This window comes from Budorcas taxicolor, chromosome 6 (assembly GCF_023091745.1).
Source record: "Budorcas taxicolor isolate Tak-1 chromosome 6, Takin1.1, whole genome shotgun sequence".
In the NCBI taxonomy this organism is placed as follows: domain Eukaryota; kingdom Metazoa; phylum Chordata; class Mammalia; order Artiodactyla; family Bovidae; genus Budorcas; species Budorcas taxicolor.
The window spans coordinates 92,425,336-92,446,929 of NC_068915.1; the positions used below are offsets into that span (position 1 = coordinate 92,425,336).

Sequence of the window (21,594 nt, forward strand, 5' to 3'; positions counted from 1 at the left end):
AAAAAATTACAATCACTCAAAGCAACCGTAAGTATAAAAGTTCTCCTCTGTCTACAAATTCAAAACTTTAACTGAAGTTCCTGGCTTAGAAAAATACTCTAATTTCCCTAGTTAATTTATGAACCTATAATTCACAGAGTTCTAGAAACAGCATACAATTCAGAAGGAAAAAGTTAAATCTTCCACACATTAGAAAGGTGATTTTTTTTTAAAGGGAGAGGACAGGTGGAAGAGAAAGACTACCTTACAATGTGAGAATTCACACTTCTGTCAAACTGTTAAGTATATATGAGTGCTATTTTGAAAATGTGCAATAAAGCCTTTGCCTGCTATGAAACTGTTATTCTTATGGTCTGCCAAATGTATCAGAAACTGATGATGCTGTTTGTGACTGAAGCTACTCTCAGTCAGTACATTTTATAAAGTGATTAAAATCCCTCAGGAACTCAGAATATAAGGCCTTAGAAACAAAGTAAGTAAGTACTGGGACACAGCTGACTTTTATTGCTAGAAAATCTAGCCTTGGATTAGGATTGCCAAACCATATGCCTCTGGTTCTCTCGAAGAACACATTTAACCTATTTTTTCCTTGTGCTTTCTCTATTCCTTGCTTTTTGATTTAAAACTATAGATGGCACTAGTGATTTTTAGAAGCTCTTAGAAATGCAAATACAAACTTAATTTTTCACCCACCTAAGTATATACTTAGGAGATACAATTTTAAAATGGAACACTGCATGTTTGCCCATGTTCCAGTTTTAATGCGTCACATCCTCAGTCCTAATACAACCCACCACAGAATCAAGTGATATGAGCCTTCAGTATCTTTCAGCTTTCTCCCTTGCTTCTCTTTGATTTAATATATAACTTTAACATGGTTAAATATATAACTTTTATCAAAGAATAGGGACAAATAAGAAATGAAGCTTTATATTTCTGCAAACTATAACACTAAAACACAGTGGCTTCTTTAATACATTCACACAGAATGCTTATTAGTAAAATTAAATATCTGCCTATGACCATCAGAAAAGTAATTTGAAAAGAAAGAGCTTGGAAAAAGGCAAATGGGAGGGAGGAAAAGCTGGTCTCAGAACCCATTGTGCCATACCTGACTTTAACATGTGATATTCAAACGAATGGTCACATGCCTTACATCAAAGAAATGAAACAAAAATATTCAGCTACATTGTACAAAATTTTTTTTTACATAAAACATCATAAATCTTGAACAGATTTACTATATCTGAATTCTAAAAAGTTGCCTATAGAATGGTGCTGGGATTCTGTTCTCTGCTTGCTTTTAGGCAGTGCTGTTGCTTAAAAGTTGACACCAGGCACAATATTTTAAAACAAAGTCAACAAGCAAGGAGCAGTAAGTGGATCTGAGCCTTTCTCAGATGTCAGTCCTGAGGATGCTGCAAGATTTCCCCATCAAAATATGTAAAGCTATGAGGCGGATACTGATGCCTGAGAGAGTGGGTGACGTGACATGCACTTGTATGACTGTTGTAATGGCAAACAGTGCAGTTTTCCCTTCCTCAAACAACACTGTTTTGATAAATTTAAAGAACACTCCAGTTCTTAGACAGATATCAGAAATCATATTTAACTGTTTAAAAAAATAAAACATTTTCACAATCTAAAAATGCCCAAATTTTCTTTAACCTTCAGATAAACTATGCAGCAGTCCCATGGCATAAAGCTTATTAACTTATTCTGAGAACCAGAAAGTATATGAGCATAAATATTTTACTTTCATTGAATATACACCGTATGTCATTCACCTCTTCCTTTTGGCTTCTCATGCCAAGGTTCCAAATGGCATGCGTTTTCAACAAGACAATACTGAGGGGAGCAGCATTTCTGATCATCTGAATTGGCAGCTCAAAACAGATACCACTCCTTTTACAAAGGGAACAAAGGGTGAAGGGTGTGTGAAATTTGGGCAGTGGGCTCAAGGGAAACCGTGCACATGAGATTTGGGTTACCATGCCCCAAGTGTGTTTGCCACCCAAAACATAACACAATTACCTACTTCAACAGGGCTACTACCAACATTTACTAAAACCACATTAAAAATACACAGGATAATGAATGGTTTGAAAGAGTGCATTTGGAAGCAGAGAGAACCCAATTACACACCTTCCTGCAACAGAGTGCCTCGATCATACACAAAATAAACTTAAGCTGTTTACAATGTTTCCCAATTTTTTTTTTATTTTTCCCTCTACATTTAACTATTAAAAAAGTTTTTTTATTAATAAATGGGCTCCTCTGTGGTTCATATACAATCATAAGTGAACTTTAAATTCCATTTTATACAAACATCTCAAAAAATATTGGGAGTGAAGTATGGTAAGAAATATTGCTCACATTGCTAATTAACATGCGTATATGAGAAGAGGAAAATGTATTAGTTAGTGCATATACCTCCAGAGCAGAAAACCCACCCAAAACAAGAGATAAAAATAAAACATACAGTAGCTGATTACAAAAAAAGGTAATGTCCACAAAATTAAGTTTTTCATGCTATTCTACTTTCCAGTACTATGCTTCAGGTAATCAATTTGCATGGCTAGATGTTGAATGCTTGAGGTATATAAGAAGGGATACCTGCACACTGAGGAAAATCTCTCATCTTAAGGGTTGTTTATTGTGTTTGTTTATTCTGGTATCTTGACATTTTTAAAAGAATATTTTATTTACATCAAACTTCACTCAACTATAATGACATTCCAATTATAACAGATGACAAACCACGCCTCTATCACTAGGCACTTTTAAAAGGGAGTTTAGGCTTTACAGAACCCTTCTGATGCAATCCTATATCTGATATCACATCATCCCACCACCCTTGTCCCACTAAAATTACCCTTCAGGGGAAATATTATCTTATGTAGCCTGATTAATTTACTACGGAAGAAATTAGTATAAAATGACCAAAGGAAATGCATTATTTAAGACTAATAAAACAGCCTAAGATGTCAGCTTTCAAAGAGGAGACAAATTGTATATATTTAAAACTAATTAAATAATTTAAATTTGACCTGTACTTTATATATTAGTGAGACACAAATATAGGCTATTTTCTTTTAAAATTTCATTCACATAATGGAAAATTTCTTGTTTATTAAAAATATCACATTTTGAGACTAGAAACAGTAAAGTGCATGAAAAGTTTAAAATATAAATTTCAGAAAACTCTTATAGCAGCAAAAAAGCAGAATAAAGAAAAACTTAAAAACACAGACACAACCTTTTCCTGTTACTGTGCCATAATTAACATCAAGTAGCCAACCAATTTTTCCCCCAGAAAACGGTATTGTGTTCATTGTCTCTTGAGTCACAGATTTTCAACTGGCCCCTCCTGGGCGAAAAAAGGATTCCAACGTATCTAAAGAGCATATCAATAGTTGGGAATAAACCAGTAGCTTCTTAATTCAACCCTGACAGACAACAGAAACAAAGATTAAAAGCATATAATGGCCATTTGGCAACTAGAGTCAGGAAAAATGATTCAAGGTTTTCAACTACTTCCTGTTCTCTCTCTCCCCCAAATCCTTTCCATTGTCACCTCAAAAAGCCAAAACCAACAGCCACTTGACCTACTTTGGGAAACATGAGAAATATCTGTATAGCTTTCCACCTCTAAAACTTTGATCAGGGCCTTTCCATTCAGTAGTTATTTCTTTTAACATATGCCCATAACAGCAAAAATGAAACAGATCATATAGTATCTGTTTTTCCAGCACAACCAGACAGAAAAGGGTGGATGGAAATAATTAAAAAAAAAATACTGGACAATAATTTTAGGGGCATCCTAGACAGGCCAAATTCTGTTTTCAAGGTGTGAGGCAGTAGAAATTACCCGTTGTTTTCCTATAAATAAACTGGAGAGACAGGCTTAGAATTAATATTTCTAGTAAGGTTATAACTAATAGGGGAACAAAATACAGAATGATTCCTCAAAAATCAAAACAAAACAAAAAAATCAACCAGCGCTTGCCTAACAAATTGTGTGCTGTTAAATGCTTGATTTTTAAAGCATACTGTGCAATCATCTTTAATTCCTCAATTCTTCTCATTATGGCTAGTTTATGTACAGATCTAGCAAATATAAGTGCTTTGTTAATGTGCAAATGACTGGGGAGCCAAAAATCAGTTTGTTATGGAAAACGAATTCAAGAAAGTTTCCTTCAAGGCATACCATCATTCAGTTTAAAATCTCACATTTATAGTCTTTAAAAACTGCCTTTAACAAAGATGAAAAATGGTTGGCTCACTTGAAAACATTCAAAACAAAGTATTTGTTTTGGAAAAACAAATACATTTGTTGTTGGGCCTTGAATTGGTGATTTATCAATTATGAATGCTGACTCCTAATATAATATGAAGACAGTCCAACTTAAAAACATGTTAAATCAAAAATTTGGAAACAGTAATACTTTGGTTCCAGCCCTAGTGCCAAATGATACCAATATGCACAAAACTGTACAAAATCTTATAGCAAACACATAATGAAAGGAACCTGAAGAAGCAGCTTAAGGATGGCCATACTTCACTCCTACATACTTTGATTTACAACTGTACAGGTCCATAGCAACAGATCCCCGTCTTGGCGGGGTAGTACTCCACTACCTCCGGTTAGGCAAGTGAACACCATTGACAAGAGGCAGGAGTGGAGGGTGGAGTTCAAGTTGTGTTAACAGTGAGAAGTGGTCTGAAGGGATGTGAGGGTGTGGACACCCAGTGATGTTGTTCTCAACCAGCCATTGAGGATCTAAAGGCCCCAGGACACCAAGCACGTTCATATGAGTCTTGGAATAGAAAATGTAGTCAATCACACCCTGAAAAGAGATTGGGGGTTGGAAAAAGAGAGAAAAATATATGCTTAGATAAAAAGAAAAACCCAAGATATATAAAAGAACAATTCATAATTTGCAAATGACAAATACCTGAGTAACCTGTATTTCTGGTACCTGCTGTCTTCACAATGGGTCAAATAAAGCTCAAATCTTGAATAAGAATTATGTGAAATAAAAGTGGCTAGAGGGAAACACAGTACCTGGCAGAACCACAACACCTTGCACATGTGCTCATCTAAAGCAGACTAATGAAATAAGTCGTGTCTGACTCTTGTGATCTCATGGAGTGTAGCATGCTAGACTCCTCTGTCCATGGGATTTTCCAGGTAAGAATACTGGAGTGGTTTGCCATTTCTTTCTCCAGGAGATCTTCCCAACCCAGGGATCAAACCCGGGTCCTCTGCACTGCAGGCAGATTCTTTACCGACTGAGCTACAGGGAAGACCTCACATGTGCACAATGGTAAGCAAACTGAGAAGCTAAATAAGCCTACCAAATCATGTCTAAGCCTCTCCAGAATTGGCTTGCTTGGGCCAGTGAAATCTCATTTATCAGTATAAACATTATGGAAACTGCACTGACTCTTCTTGTTCCAATAAGCAGAAAATAAAGATATTTATACATATACAGTTAATTAAAAGCTATGACAAAAATAATTCTTTTAATGAAAACTAGCATTACTTTCAGTTATTTGTACATCAACCCAACACATCTGAATGAAGCCATTGTAAAGCATGTATCCAGACTGCTAATTCTAGCTCAGCTTTCCCAGATTTTATACATGTATACAAAATATTGCATATATTTAATCATTCTAATCTGTTCTTTAGTTTAGAATACTCATTTTCACAAATCCCGGTGTACTGTAAATTCTGGATTCCTTGCTGCATAAAAATACCTCAGCAAAAAACATTCAGCAGAGACCTATGTACGTATTCAGTTGTACATCTTAGAATTAGATGATTTGCTTTATCTGAACTGTAAGTTTCAAAACAAGTGTGTTTGGTTTTGCCCTGGGCTGTGCATATGCAAGAAGGTAAAGTCAACTTTCTTCCTTCCCACAGCAACAGAGCCTGAACCCAAGCATGGAGAGACTTTCACACTTGGAAGTACTTGTTTTATTTATAAATACTATATATAGTGAGTTCCAGCTAATATTTTAGAGTATCACAGTGAAATGGGCTACAAAAAAAAAAAAAAAAGAACTTAATGAAAACAAATGATACTGTGAAATTTTCTGAACAATTACCTTAGTTTGCTAATTTGGACACAACCAAGACCAAAACAACCAAATAGTTCTTTTGAGGGAGAGGGCTTTATTCAACAATAAGTATACTCTAACCCTACTTTACCACAAATTAAGGAACCTACTTGAATCCAGGGGAGTACGCTCTGCCATCAATGTTCCAAGTCCAAACAGTAAAGAAATGACATTAGTACAAAGTATTTTTATCCCTTCCTTTTGACTAATGCCTAGTTTTGCAGTGCCATTTTAGAAAAAGGTCAACAAGAGTCACAGTGGCTTTCCTTTCCTTTATGAGACCACCTTTTACTTCAGCAAACACATTTAAAACATTTATGTTTTACACAAATAAAACATTTTCAACTACTTCTGTTGAATAAAACCTCCTATATCTTATCATTTTCTTATAAAGTGTCATTATGCACATTAGTTACTAGGGCTAGAAAAACCTTTGTAAATACAGACCCCAATAAATATGTTAAGCATTCTAGAAAGTAGATGTATTTTAACTGGAGACATCACTTGTAACTATTTTCTTGGTTTGAAACATCCAGAGTAAAAGCTCTTATCACAAGCCTTAGAAAGATTAAGTCTGATAGCTGGAATATTTATACATATGTAGGTAATTTGTACACTGTATCATATTCACAAATAAGGTTACAGACTAACAATTCTCAACCTTTTCTGATTCAAACTCTTTCTTTTTTAAAAGACACTAAGGCAGGAAAATAGTCTTTGTATTAGTAAAGACTGCAGGTAAATCTAGAATGGTGTATGAGAAAAAAGTAAAAAGCAAAAATAGTTTATGAGCTAGCAATGTGTTAAGCTTTGTTTTGTAAAGAATGTGAGAAAATTATACACTATAAATTTCATAATGTAACAAAGATTTACTATTTGACATAACAGGTAAAAAGTCTTCCCTCTTTTCATTAAACGGTTCAGACACACCCTTGGACTGATGCAAGCAGGGATGGGTGGTAAAAGCAGCAGCCAGTTTCAATCAGCGGTTGATTCAACTGATTGGGTGTCATGCACTGAACATTTGTATTCCCCCCAAATTCATGTGAAAATTCTAATCCCAAAGTATAAGGAGGTGGAGCGTTTGGCAGATGACTAGGTCATAAAGATGAAATTCTCATGAATGGGATTGAAGTGAAGTGAAAGTCACTCAGTCGTGTCCGACTCTTTGCGACCCCATGGACTATGCAGTCCACGGACTTCTCCAGGCCAGAATACTGGAGTGGGTAGCCTTTCCCTTCTCCAGGGGATCTTCCCCACCCAGGGATCAAACCCAGGTCTCCCGTATTGCAGGTGAATTCTTTGCCAGCTAAGCCACCAGGGAAGCCCATGAATGGGATTAGTGCTCTATAAAAAGGAGTCCCAGAGAGCTCTCTCTTCACCACGTGAGAATGCAATGAGAAAACAGCTGCCTGCAACCCAGAGAACAAGCCTCACTAGAACCTGATCATGTTGGCACCTGATCTTAAACTTCCAGCCTTCAGAAATGTAGAAGTAAAGTTTGTTGTTTTATAAGCCACACACTATATGGTATTCTGTCATGGCAACCTAACCTCACTCAGATACCTGGTCTACAAGTAATTCTCCTAACTGCTTCAAGTGACTCCAAATTACTTCCAGATTAAATGACTCAGTTCCAAGTACCACTTTTCTACATTTCTAATTTATTCAAGAACCAAGAAAGTAGACAAATGCTAGGTCAAATGAACAAAATTTAACTGTTCTCCACTGATGCAATGGCAGGATACTAGACTTGGATCTGTATTTAACACTAAGCACATGACATTTTTATATTTGACGTTACCTATCCTTTTCTACCAACTGCCTTCAAAAGTGGTACATCACCAGTTACATAAAATTCTTTGTATGAAACTGAAGTTTATTGTCTGCTACTTACTCCAAAATTAATTCTCTCTAGTCAGGTATGCCCTTAGTTTTTCTCTCTGATCATTCTTCTTTTCCACTCTATTCCACCCTCCTGTCTATCTACTAGCCAGAGACCATATTTATCTTCCCATTCATGCCTCTCTCACACATGCTTATAGTTCTGTCCTTTCTCATCCTATCATATATATGCAAACATCACTCTCTGAGCTATGCACTTTTGATTCTTTAGCTGTACTTCTGTAAACAGTATAAATGGTTCAACAAGATTTTTTAATTCAATACTAATACATTAGATCTTTTGAAGAAATATCAAGAAGAGATTTTAAAACTACTCAGATGATTGAGGAAGATGGCTTAAATTAACATTCTAGATTTTATTTCCCTAATTTTTACTTTATGGACAAGGAAAGTAACCTTTATAAAAGCCTAGTTAAGGGAGAAATGATTTAAGTCTTTTTAAGTACACACATACCAAAACAACACTAAGAGTTGTAGAACCACTGAATATTTACCTTACGGAGCCTTTTGTAGGTACTCTGGGTTGTGCTGGCAGAGATGTATTATATACCACTGTATAGGATTTAACCTATATATTTAACTGTGTATCATTAAGTCCAGAGGTTTTCCTTTAGGCTTACACTGGAGCAGTGGAGTGATAGAGTCAGCTGGACATTTCATCCCAACTCAAGTGTTCAATGGTATGATGTTGGGAGCTTGAAATGTACTACAATGAGAGTACCTGTACCACAGAAATCTGCAAACACTACAAATTTGGTTTTTTTTCTCAGAAAGCTGGTTGTTAAATATTCATCAGCACATTATTGCATATGAGTGATCTGAACAAAATCAATTATCTCTGCATAGTATTACCTACTCTAACAGTTAAAACACTAAAATTAGATTCAACCTATAAACAATTTGTTTCCATTTCTTGATTACAAACACTGATGAATAACATCAGCACATAAATTTCCTGTTTTCTTCCTACTATCTGTTTCCTGGAAACAGGCTAACAAGCACTGAAATGGAAAAAGGTTACTGGAGATGTGCCAGAGCCCAATTCATAAATTTCCTTTGGTGTTTTATTAAATTCCCTTTAGGCTTCTTACTCCTAACTATTTTCCAACATCTGCATTTTTAGGATAGTATAAGACTTTAGGATAGATTCCTGAAATGACAAAAAGTCAAACAAAGGTACAAGAGAAGAGCTACAAGCAGACAGAATGATCAGAAAATTTGCAAATGCAAAGGGATTAACTACAGAAAACCCACTATCAATCAGTGCTTCAAAAGAACAACTGATCCTATAAAGCTGATCCTCTTAATTTTTTTTCTTATTTTGCAAAAAAAATCTTTCTTGTTCTTTTACTAAGCTAGAGTGGTGGTCCACTGCCTGGTAATCTATTAGTATGACCACGTGGATATAAAATAAACCCTAAGTACAACCTTTCTAACCACATCTCCCCAAAAAACACCTGGAAAATTTTAAGATAAGTATCAGTGGAAAGGACTAAGAAAATTTTGAGGGAATACTCTACAATTCATTCAAGATGAGTTTAGCTTTATCAAGTTGCTTACTATTTGGATCCTTACTGAAAGTCAGGGATGATATGGTTTATTATTATTATATTAATAAACACAAAGTGCTTTTGAACAGTACCTGGCACATACACAGTATTTTGGAAATTTCTGCTATTATCATAGTTATTTGAAATTTGAAGAAATGAGTTTTCAAAGAGGATTCTCAGTTCCACAATAACAGCCACAAAACCTAACAAACCTCCTTACATATTTAGGTGTACACTTAGCCAAGACATTTAGAGAATATAAAAACTCCTAAAGATTATACAATTAAACGTAAGTAACATATCTCCAGGTCTTTCTTGTCACATGTTTGTATTTGACATAATTTCTACGCCAGCCCAGAGGCTTCACTCACTTTGAAATCAAAGGTGTAATTGGTGTAAGGCATCAAGTTATTTTCATAGGCGCTCTTCAGTTGGAAGCCATGTGTGATTCTCCCTTCTGAGCTTCCATTCTTCCCATTGCAGCTGAAGTTCATAAGACATTCATTGTACCTTAGTTCCTTGAAGTCTTTGTGGTTGTCAGCTACTCCTCCATTGCTTAAATATTCCACAACACCTGGCAGAATAAAGAAAGAAGAAACACTACCATTTAGCATTTAGACCTTACAGAAGACTTCACAGACAAAATCTGCTGCCCAGTACATGTACCCAAGTTCAGAGTGGATTTATTACACTGAACATTTATTTTTACTTATGAAATTGCCTTCTTTAGGTTAATGTTGCTACTGCTGCTAAGTCGCTTCAGTCGTGTCCAACTCTGTGCGACCCCACAGACAGCAGCCCACCACGCTCCCCCGTCCCTGGGATTCTTCAGGCAAGAACACTGGAGTGGGTTGCCATTTCCTTCTCCAATGCACGAAAGTGAAAAGTGAAAGTTAAGTCGCTCAGTCGTGTCCGACTCCCAGCAACCCCATGGACTGCAGCCTACCCGGCTCCTCCATCCATGGGATCTGCCAGGCAAGAGTACTGGAGTGGGTTGCCATTGCCTTCTCCAAGCAGCCTCTCCCATTTCTCACTGTTGTTGGCTTCCTCTCCATTTCCGTCCTGACCAGTTCGGACCCCTCTCCCAGGCGCCACACCCTTCTATATCCTCTTAGACAATCCCCTTAAACACCTCCCTATGTACACCTTAAACAGTTTTGCCCCGAACTCATTTTTTTCTGCTAAACCTGCTCTTCCCCTCCTTCCCTAACCCAGTAATGGGCCCACCATGTGCTCAGAGACCCAAGCCCCAAGCCTGGGAGTCATTTTGACTCCTCTTCCCTCACCCCCACCCCTCTTCTGTCAGTTATCTGACCCCGTTCATCATCTCACTCCCTAAATATCCCTGTTAATGTTAGGAAATCAAATATCATCAATTTCATATGGTTCAATCAAACTGAAGGGTATTTATTTGCCTATTTCAGAGCAAAATATCTGGATCACCCTGTAACAGAACAGCTTCAGTTTTCTTAATGGCTCTTCAAGATGAACATGATTCCCAGGGTCTAGGGCAGCATTCACTAGGAAAGTCTTGACCCTATATGTTTGTAGAATATCATTCCAAAGCAACCTCTTTAGTATTTCACCATTCTATCCAGTCAGTTAACAATTTCTAGACTACATTATAAAAATTTTTAAATCATTCACAACAAAAATAGACTTCTGCATCTTCAACATTGCAACGTCTAGCTTCAGGAAGGCAACATCAATCTTTGTTTCAGGCTACAGTGAGACTTTTCAGTCACACTAAATAAGACTTTATATGCTGGAGGTAGATCACTTGGTCAAAAATATCAGATGTGTCTAAAAAGCTAAAGAGAGTAGAAGCATTCAAAAACAGAATACCACCTCCACTGGGTAAGTAAACATGGAAAAAAAATACCGCAATCTTTCTGATGATGATTAGTTAACACTGTCACACATCTCTTTCTATTTGTGAGTCAGGAAAGGCAGTAACATACATAAAGAAAAAATGATGAGCACAACATCAGTACTGTGAATAGCTGAAAAGGGGCTATTATTTATCTAGCAGTTACTACATGCTCTTACACTGCTGTAAGAGCCCTATACATTTAAACCTTACAAACAACTCCATGAAGTGGATAAAATGATTATCCCTTTATTTAAAAATGAGGAACTGAAGTCATACATTGCATACATCCTAAGAGGGAGAACCAGGATCCAGCCCTGAGAGTCTGGCTTGAGCCAACTCACTCTGCTGTGATGGCAAATGACAGTCAAATGAGATGGGAGAAACCTGTGCAGGAGGGCAACAGAGGAGGACATGGGTAAGGTGTCAAAGGGGCCAGGAGCTGGAAACAAACTTTTGTCAATGGATGATTTCGGCATTTATTTGCTAAGGAGAGAAAGCAAAGCTATTTTCTACATGTGAGACTTTTATTTATATTATAGTTTTAAGTGTTTGGGTTATTTTACATTTATTATTGAGTGGTTGTTTTAAACAATTTAAAGTAGATTACTGAATATATACAAAATTTAGAATATGTTTTGGTAACAGCAAAACAACAATAATGTTTTACATTTGAATTTTAATATCTAAGTGCAGAACTGATTTTTTTCTTTTTAACAAAGATCTAAAATAATTTAAGTTAGGACATAAAGAGGTTAAAAGGAGCTCAAGATGTAATGTGAAATCCTAAGATAATTCTGATCATTCTTCTGTCACCTAATATCAGAATTAAAGGATTTTAATGAACTCACTCAAAGGTTACCAACGTTATTAAACTAGATAGCTATATGTGCTGAACATTCTAGTTGCCTCTCAGGTCACCCTTCTCCACTGCACTCTCTGACACAGGAGACTGACCTTGACTTACATCAACTGCAAACCCCTCCCCACTCTTGGATTTGGTCAGTGGACAGCAGCGGTGAGAGATCAGAGGACAGAAGCAGAGAGAGGCTAAGATATATACTCCCCTGGCTCCCTTCTTGTTGGTTTGCCAGCGACTGATTGCATCCCAGTTCAAATCCGTGGCTCCTATTACATGGCCCTCTCCTCATAACTACTGTTTCCAAGTTCTGATAGCAGCTCCCACCCCTTTCCCTAATTCCCCCTGGAGCAGGGTACTGTGTCATTCATTGTTTTGTGTCCCTTAACCTTTGGAAATAGCTTAGCTGAATAAACTCTTCTCAATTACCCCATATCCTATTCCTGGGATTCTTACAGATACACTCTTGAATTTAGAAGAGAAATTCTCTGCTCAAAAGTTAAGAGCCAGCTGACCTTTCAACTAGAAGTAAAAGCAAAGTTGAACGCAAAGAGTAAATCATGTTATCAATACCTGAATCTGGCAATGAGTTAAGATCTGCACATAGCACCAGCGGGATGGAATTAGGATCTGCGGTTGGGCTGCCAGGCCTGCTTGAGGCTTTCTCCAGAATGTTTTTAACCTCTGAGACAAACATCATGGTCTGAATGAGTTTCACATCAGAATACTCTGGGTCCCAATGCATGTGGGCATTTGCCACTATAAGCAGCTGTTTGTCTGCAGCATGAATAGGCTTCATACCTAAATTTAAGCATTAGGGAAAACAAAGGTAAGATTATACTTTATTATAAAAAAAGCAGTATCTTAAAAAGAGTTTTTCCCCCAAACCCATAATCACTTCTTTACTCTTTTCCATTAATTTCTATTTCCCCCCTTTAAAACATAAAACAGTTCTTAGAAGCTAAAGTGCTGAGATTCTGATAATCCCAATATGGCAGTAGACAATCTGTAGCCCATAGCTCATCACCTGTGTTTGTACAGCCTGTGTGAGCCGAAGCTGGTTTTACATTTTTTAAGGGTTCTACAAAAGGAGACTGTGACAGAGACTGTATGTGTCCCACAGAACCTAAACTATTAATTAACTATCTGGTCCTTTATAGAAAAAGTTTGCCAAATCCTGCTCTCTATCCAAGTTAGGATCTATCCCATCATATAACCAGTATTTGATTATACTGGTTTGATTTGCTTGATTTGCTGAGTTTAGTATAAAAAAGTAGTTTAAATATCTGTCACGTAAATATCACAATAACCTAGTGAAGTAGGTTTTTAGTTATCTGAATCACCTAAACCTTAATTTAAATCCTTCCCACTGTCCAGTACTCATTCACTTTGCATTTTCTGAGCACATCAGTGACAAAGTCAGTAGTTAAATGCAAGAACATGATATTAATCTACACAAAATAAAGGAAGGAAGTGAATTTGCTATGAATCTGCTACCAAAATCTTCATACCATACACTCAGAAGAAGTTAATTTTAAAAATGAGAATTAGGAAGTATGCTCTCAAAGTCTGGCATGGCTTTCAGATGTGGCTTTGTTACTTGATGCTGGGAGGGATTGGGGGCAGGAGGAGAAGGGGACGACAGAGGATGAGATGGCTGGATGGCATCACCGACTCGATGGACGTGAGTTTGAGTGAACTCCGGGAGTTGGTGATGGACAGGGAGGCCTGGCGTTGCTGCAATTCGTGGGGTCGCAAAGAGTCGGACACGACTGAGCAACTGAACTGAACTGAACCTTTACTACTAATAACTTAACCATTCTGGTATTCAGGCTCATTTGGACAATGAGATATGCAACTACAAAATTTCTGAGGTTATTTTTTCCCCGAAAATACTGTTTTATAATTCTGCCAAAATAAATATTAACATGGTGGGCAAGGATAACACATTAAAAATTTGCCCCTTGAAAGAGACGATAAGCATGTTTGGAGGGAAAAACTGAAAATTCAACTCAGTTAAGATACACTGACAGAGAAAGATATCCATAAAAATTTTAAGGCATAAAACTCAATATGCATGGGGTGTATGCGTGTGTGCACACTCAGTTGTGTCTGACTCTTTGCAACCCCATGAACTGTCACCCACCAGGCTCCTCTGTCCATGGAATTTTCCATGCAAGAATAGTGGAGGGAGTTGCCATTTCCTTCTCCAGGGGATCTTTTCAACCCAGACACTGAACCCACATCTCTTATGTTTCCTGTATTGGCAGGTAGATTCATTACCAGCTGAGCCACCAGGGAAACCAATATACATGGTATGATGCCATTGGGCTTCCCTGGTGGCTCAGAGGTTAAAGCGTCTGCCTGCAATGTGGGAGACCCGGGATCAATCTCTGGGTCGGGCAGATCCCCTGGAGAAGGAACTGGCAACCTGCTCCAGTATTCTTGCCTGGGAAATCCCATGGACGCAGGAGCCTGGTGGCCTACAGTCCATGGAGTCGCAAAGAGTCGGACACGACTGAGCGACTTCACTTTCACTTTCATACACATATACACTAGTAATGTGTAAATAATGAGTAACAGTTACTCCTAGAGTGTATGAATAAGATGGGACGCTCATGTTTTACTCTATATACTCTGGTACTGTTAGAATACTAGATACATACAAAATTAACTTTTCTATTGAAATTTTTGTAACAGATTTCTTAAAAATTTTTCTATTGAAAATATAAACTCTGCAGAAAGACTGGATTTTCTCAGTCTATTATTTTGGTAAAGTTAAGTTTCCATCTTACCAAGCTATAATTATCTTTAATGTTGAGTAAACAAGTAACTGAAGTATCTTTTATATGTGATAGAAACAGTCATTTTAAAGCAATTTTGTCATAAGACAAAAAACCTGCAGCCCAAATTCTCTAAGCTATCATCTTTTCCTAGAAGTTTTATAGTGTCATTTGTGGCTGTAGATTAAATATTCACTATATTAAATATTAAAAACTTGCCCCTTTAAAGAGGCCATAAGCACCTTCTATAATATTAAATTCCTCCTCTAGGAGTATGAGAGATATTTCAGAATATGAAAGTGTCAACTGTATAATTTACAATTACTCTTCTACAGATTAAAAGGGGAGTGAAACTCCAAAAGAAATTCAATGTTCGCATTACCAGAAAAAAGGTACCAAACTTTTGAGAAGAATGAGACTGGAAAGGACATAAAAGTAAGTACAAGTAAGAGGCTAAAAAAGAAGAAGGAATTTTAAATCATATATCAAAGACTGATCATCTTTGATGACAGATAAACTGAAGAACAGTGAGAAAAGGAGGTATGACAAATATACATGGTTTGAATAATTCAAATCAATACTTAAGGCAAAAATCTTTTCTTCTACAGGTAGTAAGTAAAGAAAAACATTTTAAATAAAAGCCCTGATGGGGTCTTGACACGTTCTCCCTGATTTTACCTGAAATATGGTAAGGTAAGCAATGAAATGCTCAAAGGCAGGCAGTAGGAAGGGGAGGAAAAAGGTCTGGATATGCAAAGTACATAATGAGTTTCTGACTTTGAAGGAAGCTATAAATATCTAAAATAGAAAAGAAAAGTACCAGGTAGAAAAAAAGATCCCGCTCTTACCCTGACAATGACTGAGATGTAACAAAGAAATTAAAAGAAAATGTGCCAAGTACTTAACCTTAAAGACAAAAGATTTCACAGTCAAGAAGCTAAAAATACAGCTAAAAAGTCATCATAATTTTCAAATTCAGCTTAAAACAATTCTTATTTCAAATAACCTTTTGGAATTAATGGCATATTAAAGACTTTCCTTTTTACAGAGTACCTGGCAAGTAATATCCAAGACATGAATGACAAATTAGGACTATTTTCCTCCCCATCTCCTTTAACTTTCCTCAAAAGATGAGAAAATAACTATGCAATAAATACCAGCATGACACGCTGCACTTGAGATGGTGTTTATTTTTAGTAGGAAGATTTTAAATCATACTCACCTGCTCCAAATAGTTCTTTGTGGACCTCTAATACCACAGCGACACCGATATTATCTTTTGTCATCACTCTGTTCAGCATAGCTTCGGATCCATCTGAATTAGCCATTGCCACTTGGTTAAATTCCACCGTATGCTTCTGCACCAATGTAAATCTAAAAGGTCACAATGCATTAGTATTATGATATCAGGTATGAGAAGAGCACAAGATATAGACACTACTCACTATCTTAGTCATTTTCTAGCTGCCAATGGGTCTTGTGATACGGTCGATGAGAGGAAAAAAGTCTGATTACTGTAGAAACCTTCTTGGAAGTGCCACCTAGCAAAGATGGTGTGTATGTGTGTACTCCTTTACCCTTTTCCATCTCTACCCATGTGGTAAGAGACAGGAAGGCAAAACACAGCCCATTACGAATGGAGAAGCGGCTTGGACTGCCCTGTGTGAGAAAATTACTCTTCTCCTATTTCTTTAAGTGGCAGTTGGGATTTTCTGGTATTCAAAGGTAAACACAACCTTAACTGAGTCAGCAAGTTAATAAGACAGAAGAGAAAAAAATCTACCTACCCTGTTGGCAGTTTTATTCTCACCACATCAAGAAATCTGTCAAGAAAATGCAGGGACACACCCTTTTCCCAGCTAACGTGAAGCCAATTTTTCCATCTGGCTTCTACTAGAAAGTTGGCATTGGGTGAATATAAGTGAACAGAAGGAATGATTCTATAAGATGAGGGATGGCTTTCTCTGGGATTACAACTTGTGCATCTGTACTAACAGTATTTTCTTTCCTTAGTGCCAAAGTAGATATTGTAGGATTTAACAGAATTGAGTCCAGCACTGCCATTTAATAGCAGGATGACTTTAGTCAAGCCATTTAACCTCTGTTAGTCAAGTTTTACTAAGTTTGTAAAGCATTTATAAATAGCCAAAACCTACCAAATATACTGTCTGCCTTTCACTAGATTTTAAGAGGAGAAAAAGACATCTCTACTTCTATAAAAGGGCCCTACCCCATCATCCTCCTAGCTTTGAAAGTGAAGCCTGCACACATTCATTCAAAAACACTAAGACTGTGTTGTGTTGCAGGACACTGTGCTAGATGAAATAACACTCCTCTCCCGACTCCAAGTATGAATGTCTCAGATGGGCTGAGAAGAATATAAGGTTTGGTCATGTGCCTACTCCCAAGCCAGAGTGATTAAAGGAGTGGAGTTTCCACCCTCTGAAGAGGTGATATTTAAACTGGAACATGAATGATGAGAAATTACCAAGGTGAAGAATGGAATTAAGCGCATTCCAGATAGAGGAAGAAGTGAGAGGTTCTGGGCTAGCAAAGAACTTTGTATGTTTATGGGTTAGAAAAGAATGGAAGGGTATGAAATGATGTTGGAGATTAAGAGGAAGAGAAGTGACTGAAGTAGATTCTAAGCAAGGATATGATAGTATTTGATTTATATTTTTTAAGATCACTGCAGCTCCACTGTAGACAATGAATTGCAGGAGCCAAAGTTTGGGAACTGTGAGATGAATTAGAAAGTTTCTCAGGTTGTTTGGATGACTGATAATGATGGCTTAGGGTAAGGCAAGAGAAATAAAGAGAAGTAGGCAGATACAATATAGGTTCTACAGATATAGTGGATTATCCTCAATATCAGGACTTTTAAAAACGTCTTTAAGCAGTAGAATTTCTTTCTCAAATAATTCTTCATAAGATTATCATATATAAAATAGATAAAAGCAGTATTATATCTGAATAAATCAATCATTAAAAATGAATCTGTTTTGATGTTTATAAAAATTTGAAATCAAGAGGGTATAGATGATAATTATAGTCTTCTATCAGTCTCAGTATCCAGTTTATTTCTCTATTCTGTTTTGGTTACACAGTATTAATAAAAACCCTGATTCACACAAACACACAGATACAAGTGGTAAATAACTGGCTTTGAAAGCAAGCAAGTAGGCAAAAACTCAATTCAGAGGTCTGCAACAAGTCAACTAAGCAGTGTTATCAGAACATGTTATTGATTTCCAAAGTGTTAAAATTTGGTATTTGGAAATTTGAGTGTTATTTTAAAATTACTTAATTTGGATTTAACTTTTGAAATATCTTGTAAATATTTACACAGTTCTTAAGGCTTCTTTATAGGAATCTAGGGTCCTGCAGGAAAGTCTGAAATTGCTGTTTAACAGCTTAATACTGTAATATTTTTCTTCTACCAGAGTCAGGATATTATTTGGTAGGGGTGCTGGAGTGAGACTATCTAATTATAGAACTGTCTTTACTAAAATTTGTTTCCCTGTATCTTTCTTCAATCAATCTTAAATCTAGACCATTTCTTTAAAGGAACACAGAACTTCTTTTCCATTTGACACTACTTTAAATATAATTCCCAAGTCTTCTCCAGAAAATAAATCAATTCTTTGCATGATATATGGTGTAAAACAGCTGTTCATTTGAAAAACTCAAGTTTAAACTCAAAGGTGCAGTATCCAGAACTGGAGATAAATGAACTACTGTCTTCTTCATCTTGGACTGCTGCTGTTGCTGCTAAGTCGCTTCAGTCCTGTCCGACTCTGTGCGACCCCACAGACGGCAGCCCACCACGCTCCCCCGTCCCTGGGATTCTCCAGGCAAGAACACTGGAGTGGGTTGCCATTTCCTTCTCCAATGCATGAAAGTGAAAAGTGAAAGTGAAGTCGCTCAGTCGTGTCTGACTCTTAGCGACCCCATGGACTGCAGCCTACCAGGCTCCTCCGTCCATGGGATTTTCCAGGCAAGAGTACTGGAGTGGGGTGCCATTGCCTTCTCTCGGGAAAGCCATATTAACTGTAAGCTAAATAAGTAATAATATATCTCCACAACTTTTTGGTATTTTAGTTCTTAAACCAGGTCTCTTCAGTTCCATATTTATAGTTGCTTAAAAACAAAAATGTGAAAAAAAAATTATTTTATTAAGTAACATACAGAGATTGGGAAATGAGAAAAAAATAAAGAAAAAGTCAAGTCACTTGCAACCCAACACCCCCATCAAGATCTCAACGTATTTCCCCAGACTTTTCTCTCAAGCGTGTGTGTGCATTTTTTATACAATTAGAATAATACTTGAAGTTTTACTTATTAATAATACTCTAAGTAATACTCTAATATAGACAGGAACATTTCCCTATAAAATACCATATGCTTCATTCCCTCTAAGATCAGGAACAAGAAAAGGGTGTCCACTCTCACCACTATTACTCAACACAGTTTTGAAAGTCCTAGCTATGGTAATTAGAAAATAAAAGGAAATAAAAGGAATACAGATCGGAAAAGAAGTAAAACTCTCACTGTTTGCAGATGACATACTATACATAGAAAACCCAAAAGAAACTATTAGAAAATTACTAGAGCTAATCAGTAAATTTAGCGAAGTCATAGGATATAAGGTCAATACACAGAAAGTGCTTGCATTTCTAAATATTAACAATTAAAAATCAGAAAGAGAAATTAAGGAATCAATTCCATATAACATTGCAACAAAAAGAATGAAATATCTAAGAATAAACCTATTTAAGGAGACAAAAGACTTATACATGGAAAATTGTAAGACACTCATGAAAGAAATCAAAGACAACATAAACAGATGGAGAGATGTTCCATGTTCCTGGGTAGGAAGAATCAATATTGTGATAATGACTATACTACCAAAGGCAATCTAGAGATTCAATGTAATCCCTATCAAATTACCAATGGCATTTTTCACAGAACTAGAACAAAAATTTCACAATTCATATGGAAAAACAAAAAGACCCTGAATAGCCAAAGCAGTCTTGAGAAAGAAGAATGGAGCTCGAGGAATCAAGCTTCCTGACTTTAGACCATACTATAAAGCTACAGTCATCAAAACAGTATGGTACAGGCACAAAAAAAAGAAATACAGACCAATGGAACAAGACAGAGAACCAAAAGATAAACCCACACACTTATGGGTACCTTCTTTTTGACAAAGGAGGCAAGAATATACAATGGGGCAAAGACAGCCTCTTCAATAAGGGGTGCTGGGAAAACGACAAGCTACATGTAAAAAAATGAAATTAGAACAATTCCTAATGCCACAGACAAAGATAAAGTGGATTAAGGACCTAAATGTAAGACCAAAAACTATACGCAGAACACTCGATGACATAAATCAAAGCAAGATCCTCTATGACCCATGTCCTAGAGTAAGGGAAAGAAAAACAAAAGTAAACAAGTGGGACCTGATTAAACTTAAAAACTTTTGCACCGCAAAGGACACTATAAGCAAGGTGAAAAGCCAGTCCTCAGAATGGGAGAAAGTAATATCAAATGAAACAACTGACAAAGGATTAATTTCCAAAATATATAAGCAGCTCATACAACTCATTGCCAGAAAAACAAACAACCCAATCACAAAATAGGGAAAAGACCTAAACAGACGTTTCTCCAAAGAAGACATACAGATGGCTAACAAACACATGAAAAGATGCTCAACATCACTCATTTTTAGAGAAATGCAAATCAAAACTATAATGAGGTATCACCTCACACGGGTCAGAATGGCCATCATCAAAAAGTCTACAAACAATAAATGCTGGAGAGGGTGTGCTGAAAAGGGAACACAAACTGATACAGCCACTATGGAAAATGGTATGGAGAGTCCTTAAAAAGCTAGGAATAAAATCACCATATGAGCCAGCAAACCCACTCCTAGGCATATACTCTGAGGAAACCAAAACTAAAAGAGACACATGTACCCCAAAGTTCACTGCAGCACTATTTACAATAGCTAGAACATGGAAGCAACCTAGATGTCCATCAACAGATGAATGGATAAAGAAGCTGTGGTCCATAAATACAATGGAATACTACTCAACCATAAAAAGGAACACATCTGAGTCAGTTCTAATGAGGTGGATGAACCCAGAGCCTATTATACTGAGTGAAGTAAGTTGGAAAGAGAAATATAAATACTGCATACTGACACATATATATGGAATCTAAAAAGGTGGCACTGATGAATTTATTTTAGGGCAGCAATGGAGAAACAGACATAGAAAACAGACCTATGGACATGGGGGCAGGGGAGGAGGGAGAAGATGAGATATATGGAGAGAGTAACATGGAAATTTACAATACCATATATAAAACAGATAGCCAATGGGAATTTGCTGTGTGACTCAGGGAACTCAAACAGGGACTCTGTGACAGGCTGAAGGGTGGGATGGGAGGGAGATGGAAGGGAGGTCCAGGAGGGAGGGGACCTGGGTATATCGA

At 36.8% G+C, this 21,594-nt stretch overlaps 1 protein-coding gene across 1 annotated transcript in view; it reads right to left on the reverse strand.

Moving 5' to 3' along the window:
• Positions 1–4,589: 4,589 nt before the first annotated feature.
• The window catches only part of CNOT6L (CCR4-NOT transcription complex subunit 6 like), a 91,971-nt gene continuing 74,966 nt past the window's right edge, over positions 4,590–21,594 (reverse strand). Inside the window, exons 9-12 of the mRNA XM_052642050.1 lie at positions 16,319–16,470; positions 12,887–13,114; positions 9,956–10,158; positions 4,590–4,850 (exon numbers count right to left, since the gene is read on the reverse strand). Of these exons, the coding sequence (XP_052498010.1) occupies positions 4,638–4,850; positions 9,956–10,158; positions 12,887–13,114; positions 16,319–16,470 (796 nt within the window). The 3' untranslated portion in view covers positions 4,590–4,637. The remainder of the gene's footprint in view (positions 4,851–9,955; positions 10,159–12,886; positions 13,115–16,318; positions 16,471–21,594) is intronic.